This window comes from Sceloporus undulatus, chromosome 2 (assembly GCF_019175285.1).
Source record: "Sceloporus undulatus isolate JIND9_A2432 ecotype Alabama chromosome 2, SceUnd_v1.1, whole genome shotgun sequence".
Classification (NCBI taxonomy): domain Eukaryota; kingdom Metazoa; phylum Chordata; class Lepidosauria; order Squamata; family Phrynosomatidae; genus Sceloporus; species Sceloporus undulatus.
In genome coordinates, this window is record NC_056523.1 from 6,949,855 (window position 1) to 6,959,820 (window position 9,966).

At 40.4% G+C, this 9,966-nt stretch overlaps 1 protein-coding gene across 1 annotated transcript in view; it reads left to right on the forward strand.

The window, feature by feature from the left end:
* LOC121923444 (galactose-1-phosphate uridylyltransferase-like) overlaps positions 1-5,425 on the forward strand; it is an 8,323-nt gene extending 2,898 nt beyond the window's left edge. The window contains 6 exon segments of the mRNA XM_042453877.1: positions 797-919; positions 1,007-1,139; positions 2,295-2,378; positions 3,028-3,148; positions 3,150-3,174; positions 4,224-5,425. Of these exon segments, the coding sequence (XP_042309811.1) occupies positions 797-919; positions 1,007-1,139; positions 2,295-2,378; positions 3,028-3,148; positions 3,150-3,174; positions 4,224-4,289 (552 nt within the window). The 3' untranslated portion in view covers positions 4,290-5,425.
* Positions 5,426-9,966: the final 4,541 nt, after the last annotated feature.

Genomic DNA, 9,966 nt, shown 5'->3' on the forward strand with positions numbered 1-9,966 from the left:
GGAGTCCAAGTAGACCACAAGTTGAACATGAGTGAACAGTGTGATGTGGCAGCTAAAAAGGCCAATGCTATTTTAGGCTGCATCAATAGAGGTATGGTCAGGCCCCACTTTGAATATTGTGTCCAGTTCTGGGCGCCACAATTCAGAAAGGACATTGAGAAACTGGAGCGTGTCCAAAGGAGGGCGACAAAAATGGTGAAGGGTCTGGAAACCATGCCCTATGAGGAACAGCTTAGAAAGCTGGGGATGTTTAGCCTGGAGAAAAGACGGTTAAGAGGCGATATGATAGCCCTGTTTAAATATTTGAAAGGATGTCATATTGAAGAGGGAGCAAGCTTGTTTTCTGCTGCTCCAGAGAACAGGACGCGGAACAATGGATGCAAGCTACAGGAAAAGAGATTCCACCTGAACATTAGGAGGAACTTCCTGACAGTAAGGGCTATTCGACAGTGGAATGCACTCCCTCGGAAGGTGATAGAGTCTCCTTCTTTGGAGGTCTTTAAACAGAGGCTGGATGGCCATCTGTCAGGGATGCTTTGATTTGGATTTGGATTTCCTGCATGGCAGGGGGTTGGACTGGATGGCCCTAGTGGTCTCTTCCAACTCTATGATTCTAGGATTCTATGATTCTATGACTAAGAAAACCGCCCCATAATGGCAATATAAGTCCGCAAGCAGTTCCGCACCAGTCTTGTTTCCAAGTCCAAGTCAGGTTGCTCTGGTTAGATATGAGCAGCTAGAGGTTGTGAAATGGACAAGCCACATGCCCCTCTCATCAAGGTTTTTCTCTCCCTAGATCTGGGCCAGCAACTTCCTACCCAATGAAGCTTCTCTGGAAGACTGTACACAGAAACAGTACCTTACTGAGCATGGCATTCCCATGCTGCTTGATTATGCCCAGCTGGAGGCTGAGAGGAAGGTAACAACTGCTGGCATGTGGGAAGCATGGGCTTTGGGTCTGTGGCTCATCCCTCTCTCATTCTCCCTCTCTTGTGGCTCCTTGTAGGAGAGGATTGTGGTGGAGAATGCAGACTGGCTGGTGGTCGTCCCCTACTGGGCTACCTGGCCTTACCAGACCCTCTTGCTTCCTCGGAGGCATGTTTGCCGGCTCCAGGACCTTCAAGAGAGTGAAAGAGAGAGTAAGTGCCCAGCTCTTCCCCTTTGAGGATGTAGGGGAAGGTGGGCAGCTGGTGGCAGTGTGCTCCTGAACTAGGGAGTGTGGGGCAAAAGGAACCCAAGATGGGAATGAAGATGGTTCAAGTTCCCCTTGAACTGGACTTGTCTTATGAAGAGAATAGAAGTGGCATTGCTCAGTTGAATAGGTTTGGGCTCCTGTGTCCAGGTTTAGAGGTGTATAATATCTGGAAATTTTGAAGTCATGGGGGGAAATCCTATTTTGGGAAATAATGGAAATTTTTATAAATATTAGGTGGTGGTGGTTATATAAGCATCCTTTATGTGTTGAAAATCACCTTTTTTACTTTATATAATGTGTGTGTGTGTGTAAAGTAATATAATTTGTTTTGACATAATGTTGTCATGTTTCATAACTGTGGCACAGAACTTTGACTGTTGGACTATAACTCTAGAGACCATGGTCTGAATTCCGACTTGGCCGTGAAAACCACCAAGTGACTTTGGGCAAGCCACATGTTCTCAGCCTCAGGGGAAGGCAATGGCAAACCTCCTCTGAACAAATCTTGCCAAGAAAACCCCATGATAGGGTTGCCATAAGTCAGAAATGACTTGATGGCACACAACAACAATATTAAAAGTACAGTTCACTTAGACCATAGTTAGAAACTGTATTCCCTTAATTTTATTCCCCCCTCTATTTTTAGTAACAAATAGAGGTAGAAGATCCTGAACTTATAAGGACCCTCTTTGGTTTTGCCACATTATTAGGAACATTCATTCCCATAAAAAGAACTTAGAAATTAAGATCAGGAGTTAAAATATCTGCTTCAATATATTGTCTAAAATTAAAGTCTTCTTGTTATGTATAGTTTTAAGGAATAATAATAATGTGGGAGTAACTATGCAAATACTTTGTCTTAATATGTAGAGAGATCTTGTAGCACCTTTGAGACTAACTGAAAGAAAGAAATTGGCAGCATGAGCCTTTGTAGACTTTGGTCTACTTCCTCAGATGCATTGTCTTGAATATTTTATTGATTTATTTATTTGGAGTAAAATACTCCAAACCCCATTTCTTCCCCGTTTTTTTTTTTTTTTTAAATCTCCAGCTTTTCCAGGGGAAAGTGCTGACATTTTCTGGGCCTCTTCTGTTGCAGGTTTGGCTTCCATTATGAAGAGGCTTCTCACCAAATATGATAATCTTTTCCAGATCTCCTTCCCCTACTCTATGGGATGGCATGGTAAGCACCTGGTAGAAGAACATGTGCCTTTAGCCCCTTTTGGCATCACATCGCCCTTTTCACTATAAAATGAAAAGAAAAGCAACTTTCTCTTAACTTCACACCTTTCTTTTGGGCAGGGGTGAGGAGCCTGTGATATTGTTTGACTCTTAACTCCCATCATTTTTGGCCTGCCATGATGGAAAATGGAATTGAATGACAATCTCTGGAGGGCCAGTGCATCCCCATGTCTTTCCTAGGGGCTGTATTTGTATTCCTTATTGCAATGGCTGTCTTTATTTTCAGATCTCTTGCTGAGAATCACATTAGATGATGTTGACTGCCCATTTATTTTTAAAGTAAAAGATTAAGACAGCCGTGGGGACCACAGAGACATGGTTTTTAGATTGTAAGCCTGAGGGCAGGGAAATGTCTAATTAACAAATTGTAAGCCACTCTGATAGTCTTGGCTGAAGAGTGGGGTATAAATAAATAAGTATTATTATTATTATTATTATTACAGTATTATTATTATTATTGGAAATCATACACTTTCAGGATCATGTATCATTTCTCATTCTGGCCCTCAGCTTCTGATATCCGCTTGTGCTGGCCTTCTACGTTTCGCTCTCTGGAATACCAGGCTGATTTCCTTCCTTCTGTTTGGCAGGGGCCCCAACTGGATCGTACCTGGAAGCAGACTGCAGTCATTGGCAGCTCCATGCCCATTACTACCCGCCTCTGCTGCGTTCTGCCACTGTGCGCAAGTTCATGGTTGGCTACGAAATGCTCCCAAAGGGACTTGACTCCAGAGCAGGTGAGTAGAACTGAGGGAAGGGAACAGGACTGGTTGAGTAGAGGGACTAATCCAATGCCTAATCCAAAAAAACTCCAAAATTAACAATGTAGTCTAAAATTACCTGCAGGCTACTTGTATAAGGTGTATATGAAACAAAGGAATTTTTCGTTGTGTATGTATATGCAAATGCAGGTATCACAAAATCCAAAACACTACTAGTCCTAAACATTTCGGAAAAGGGTGACTCAACCTGTAGGAGAGTGATGAATAAAAGGCAGAGCAGGGCTGTGATGTCAGGAAGATGTGCACAGATTTGTGTCTGCCCAGAGCCTAGAATGAGAGAGAACACATCTTTTATTCCTTTTATTTATCATCTTTTTCCTTTTTTAAAAAAGTGCACAAAAAGATAGAATTGCACATTGGCTGATGGGGGATGAGGAGCACATAAGTTCTACCCGTTGGGGCTGTGAAGGGTCTGCATTCGAGTTACACTTCCATCACAGCCTGATTCTGCGCTATTCTTGGCCTTGGGTCAGGTCCATAAAATGTGATCAATAAAGACTTGTCTTGGAGAGGCAGTCTCCAGTCTCAAACAAGTACTGCATTAATCGTATGTAATGGGAACAGTACTAGAGGACTTGGAAACAAAGATTTGTGTGAGCTATAAAGGAAAAATAGCGGGGGAAGAACGGAAATGGCGGTGGCTTGAGAATCAAAGTTCATCTGAGGTCTCTCTCCTTCAGAGAACCCTTGGGTGCATCTTCACTGTAGACGTAATGGAAGTTTAATCTGTTTAATTGCCATGGCTCCATCCCACAGAATCCTGGGATTCATAGTTTTGTGAGGCAGCAGTAGTCTTTGGCAGGAAAGACTAAAGACCTTGTCAAACTACAAATCCCAGGATCCGTAGGATTGGCCTACAGAACTTAAAGTGGTATCAAACTGCATTATTTCTCCATTGTAGATGCCCCTTTTGTTTAAAACATCAGTGCATCTTCTTGTTGGGATGAGGCCTGGTCTCCTCCTCCTCCCTGCGGTCTCTCCATCCCTTCCTTTCCTCTCCCTAGGCTGCTGAGCGCCTGAGAAATCTGCCTGAGGAGCACTACCGGCTGAAACCGAGGGATGCTTCCTAGCACCAAGCTTCGTGGGCATTGGGACTATTGAAGGATGACTCCCTTTCAACCAAGGAGACCTCTGTGTGAATCTTTCTGGGTGACAGGGAAGGTTTTCCCTTGTTGGAGGCCTCCCTGCAAGGACTCTTTGACTCTGGGAGCCAGGTTTGGATTGAGATATTTCAGCCTTGTGACGCCAGAGTTGTGTGAGGAGCTCCTTCATCTTTGGCCATGGGACTTCTTCTATGTATATCCATTCTGTCCACAAGGGCTAAAGCTCCCATCATGCCTCACAGAATAGGAATTAGGGACAAAGTCGTATTTAGTGCCAACTTTTAATAATCCCACTAGTAAATCATTTCTCAGGGATTCATTCCCCAGCTAGGAAAGCTGGGATTATTGTGATAAACTTGTATGTGCACTTCTTCCAAGGTGAAGATAAAGCCTGGTTGTTTTCATAGGAGACTTAAATTAAGACCAATCCAGCTTCCGAATGAGAGTCTGTGGTGCTTGAGTGAGGCCTGAAACAGTCTTATTTTCCAGTGATACTTAGAAAGTGGCCAGAGAAAGGTTGAATGTGCCAGTCTTGGCCTTGCTTGAGCTGGAGAGATGGAGAGAGGCAAATGGGAGGTAAAATCTCAGCTGTTTCCAGGTGTTCTGCTGGAGCCATGGCTCTGTAACCATGTGAAAGAGGAGCATTTTTCCTGAGTTCTGAAAGCTATTTTTTGACATGGGAAAGCAAGCAAGTAGCTGGTGTCAAGAGACGTACAACCCCTTCAGTTTTTAATTTTCTGCCTGTTCAGTCCTGTGAAGCCAGTGGTTTCCTGCTCTACTTGCTTTCTGAGAAAATCCTTCTTAAACACCCTGTATCTCTTCAGGACTCAAGAATGTGGTGCTGGGTCCAGTCAGTTCCTGAGCACACCACAAACCATTATTGAATGAAGACAAAGGAGACTTGCAGGATTATCCTCCCCAGAAAAAAATATGTGGAAAAGATATTTCTCAGTGTGATTTTTCGGCGGTTTATACACCCATTGAACCTAGAAGCTTGCGGGACAGTGGTTTTGATATTTGGGTTCTACATGCTATTTGCCTGTTATTTTAACCCTCCTGATCCAAACCGTTTTACTTGAAAATAAAGACAGTCTGCTCAGTGAGACTTGTGTTCATTGGCTCAGTTCTAGTAAAATCAAGGGAAGGAGGCAGTCATTCCTACCAGACTTGACTGTAGGCTGCCTTTAACCCACAAGGCTACTATTTCCTTTGTGGGGTTGGATCCTTTCTCCTCTTTCATTTATCCTTCTCTTCAGTCTTTGTTGGCTATTCAGGTTACTTCCTGGTTAAACCAATATTATTTCCCTCAGGTATATTGAGGTACTGTATTATTATTTACTTGAGGTATGGGGTTGGGCTGGGTGGTGCTTAGGGTACCTCCCAACTTTCTGATTTTATCGTCCATAGTGCCGATTCTTATCCCAAAAGGTCTTTAGTAACTTGGACGACTCCTTTAAAGTTTAGAGCAAAAGAATGGATTCACCATACCACTGCCATGGGAGCCATCAGACACCACTTCTTCTATAAATGATAGAAATGATTCTATAAATGCATGTAGAATCTGGCAAGAATTGGGAACAAGAAATGGGCAAGATTTCTTACTTTCTTTCCTGTTTACTATGCAGCTTTTGCAACAACAACAAAAAAAAAACCCACTGTCCTAAAAGTGCTCCCTTCTGTAAGTGTGAGAAAGTAGAAAAAGATCTTCTGGTAACTCCTTGATTTTAAATCTTTGTACAGTACTTTAAAAATCTATTGCCTGAAAAATCAAGGAGCACCTTTTCTAATTCTTCAAAGTACATCATCCCTCCATATTAGCGGCTTTGATTATTCACGGATTTGATTAATATGTTCTCTCTAGGAATATCTGGGTCCTCCAGTGCAACTCTATGGTTAACATTAACTAAAAATTGCATGGAAGGACTTAGAGATTTCTAGACAGAATACCCTACTAGGCCTTTGTAGCTCCTCCAGTGCAGTTCTATGGACAGTGTCTGTCAGACGTTGACCACAGAGTTGCATTGGAGGACCTAGAGATTCCTAGAGAGGTGTCCTCAGGTAAAAACATGGTGTTTTTGTTCTTTGTGGTTCTCCCATATTCACGGGGTCTTGGGCCCCTAACCCTAGCGAATATGGAGGGACAAGCATATTTGAAATGGAATCTGACCAACTGAGAAATATTGCAACCTTTTAGACTGGAAAAACTCGGTCGGTTTCCTTCCCAGTGTTGCTGCCTGTCCTGAATGGCAAGGGAATTCCAGTTCAGTATGCCAGCCTTGTTTCCCACCCAAATGTTTACCTGCTTGGGCTGGAAGGGGTGGTTCTTTGACTCGCCCACCTCTTTTGTGTCCAGTGGTTTCCATCCTTATAGCTTTTTAGCTGGCATTTCTGAAGCAGTTTTTACATGCTTTGAAAACCTAATTCCTTTAAAGGAAATGTACTGTGGCCTTATTCCAGCAGATTCCAGCTCCTGGTTAAGAACCTGTTCCCAGGAGAAGATGGTGGCCATAGGAGAAGGTAGAAATGTCTTCTTGTGGTCTTTCATCCAGCTCCCACTTTCATATTGAATTGTTTTCTTTTTTTATTTATTTTTTTTAATTTATCTTTATTGAAAATTTTCTTAAAAAGCACAAACAGCAAACAACAATAGATCAAACAACGGTATTTACAGAAAGAAGAAAGAAAAAGGAAAAAGGAAAGGAAAGTATCCAGAACACATAAAGCCGTTTCCGTCATTTATATAAGCAATAACATTTTTGATTTCCTAGAGGAGGGGACATGTTTATATCAGGTTGATTTCCTATACGTTTACTCAGCATAATTATAATTTCTTACAAGCCTAACATAACATATGTAAATAACATGTGTTATTCCTAACCTGTTGTCTCTGTGCATTAATTACATATGTATAATAAAGATATCTTACATGAAATGGGTTTCTCCTGTCACCAAACAAATTCGAAAATATTCTCCCGTTTCATATAAACATAAGAGGGTTCCATACTTTTTTAGTTTGATTCCAGTCCAGGTTTCTCAAAAGACAGGTAGCTTATCCTTTCCATATATTCCAAAAGCTTCATACACCAATCTTCCCGTGATATATGTTGCGTATCTTTCCAGTGGGACGCAAAGATTATCCTGGCTGCGTGAAATCATATAAAACAGCAGTTTCCCATACTTCTTTTCTAATTCCACATTCAGTATGATATTTAACAGATACATTTTGGGGTCTAACAAAAAATTTCCTCCAAGATTACTTGAATTAACTGGTGAATCCCGTTCCAGAATTTTTTGGCATAGTTACAGAACCACCACATATGAATGTAAGAGCCAGAGGCGGTATTACATTTCCAACATAGTGGGTTCTTATTTTTATATATTTTGGCTAATTTCAAAGGTGTTAGATGCCATCTATATTGGCATCTTATAGTAATTCTCCTTGATAGCCACGGACGATGTATACTTCAGTCTGGTATTCCAATTTTTTCCCATTGATCAAGTGGAATATTCTCTCCTAGATCCTGTGCCTTTTATCATTGTGGGCTTAATCAAATCCGCATGCACATTCTAACTTTAATAAAAACTTATATATTTTGGAGATTCTTCCCACCGTCTTGCCGAAATAATTTTATCAAGTCTGATTATTAAGTTAATCCCCACCTTTTTTTTATCCTGGACAATCTTTCTTTCAACTGCCTGAATAAGAACCAATTAATATGAAAGCCCTTCTCCAGCAAGTCCTCTAAGGGTTTCATTTCCAGTTGTTTAGTAATACTGTCTTTAACTAGAATATCTTTGTATGTTATCCATCTATTAGCAAGATTGCATCGTTTCTATGGAAGGCTTCGTTAATTGACCCCAAAAGGGATCTTTGGATAGATTATATTCTTAAATTTAGTCCAGACCCTATAAAGGTTTTCCTTACTAATGGGCGGCAAAAGCACGATTACCAAGATCTTATCGTAAAATAAATATGCGTGGATCCCATACACATGTCCGCCATTTCTAAATTTAGCAATCTTATTTCATCCATTTAAACCAAGGTATCATCCAATCGATACAACAGGCATAAAAATAAAGCTTTAAATTTGGGAGCCCAAGTCCACCATGTCCTATCTCTTTGCATATCACGAAAACGAACTCTAGGTTTTTTGCCACTCCATAGAATTTGCTTATAATTGATTCCTGTTTTAAAAGGTGCTTCATTAGTTAATATTGGGATTGTTTGAAATAAAAAAATCATCCTCGGAAGCACCATCATTTTTATAGCTGCCACTTTACCCAGCCATGACAACCCAATATTATTCCAACGTGTAGGTCCATCTTAATTTTTGCCAGGTTGACCATAATGTTTTTAAAAAGTTCTGTGTTCTTTGTGGAAATCCATATCCCCAAATATTTAGCCTTTTCCACAATCTTATATCTAGTTTTCCTGCAATCTGTCCTTATCCAACTTGGATAAATTCATTGTCTTAACGCGGTTTTGTCCTTATTTATGGTCAGTCCTGAAACATTGCCAAATGAAGCCAAACATATTAAGTTCCTCAACGTTTCAATAGGGTGGGAGAGAGAAACGCAGGTCGTCCGCATAGGCTTTATTTCATGTCAGCACCTTTGATTTAATACCCCTAATACACTCATTTCATCTTATTTCATCGTTTAATATTTCAAACATAGAATAAATAAGAGTGGAGAAAGCGGGCAGCCTTGTCTAGTGCCTTTATAGATACCAATGGCTCTACTGCAATGCCCGTTTATAATCAATAAAGCTGTCTGTTTAGAACAGATTTGGTCTAGCCAGGAGGCAAATCTTAGTTCCAAAACCTATTCTTCCACATAACTTCCTTCAGAAATTTCCAATTTAAACGATCAAAGGCTTTTTCAAAGTCATGAATAGTAAGGCTAATTGCTTGTCACACCTTTTTTCATGGTATTCCACCAAATTCAACATGAATCTCAAATTATTTTTTCATATGTCTCCCAGGTAAAAAACCTGATTGATCAGGGCTAATATAGCTTTTTAATACTGTTTTAGTCTTGTTGCAGAATAGCCGTAAATAGCTTATAATCTGTATTAAGCAAAGCTATAGGACGAAAATTTTTAGGTTCTAAATGTCATCCTCAGTTTTAGGAATTAACACTGTGCTAGAGCACCTCCACGAATCTGGCACTGCCCTTTCTCAACATGATTCATCACCATAACCAAAGGCTTTATCATTCATCCGCAAACACTTTTATATTCCGCTGGAAATCCGTCCGGTCCAGCAGCCTTTCCTGATTTTGATGCCTGTATCGCACTGAGCACCTCCTGCACCGAGAAATTTTGATTTATCAAATCCACTTGTGATTTATCCAACAAGCGGATGCTTCTTTGGTCTAAATAGTTGTTTTATTGCTTCGACTGAGATAGCATCAGTTTTAAATAAATTTACATAAAATTTAATAAACGCATTTTCAATTTCTTTTTGTTGTATATATTATATCCTTATATTTTAATTTTACAATATTTCTTTTTTCAACTCCTGCCTTAATTTATGAGCCAAAAATTTTCCAGGCTTGTTGGCCGAATAAAAAAATTTTTTGCTTAACAAATTTAAGTTTTTATTTACCTGGTCGGTTAAAAGCAGGGAGATTTGCGTTGGAT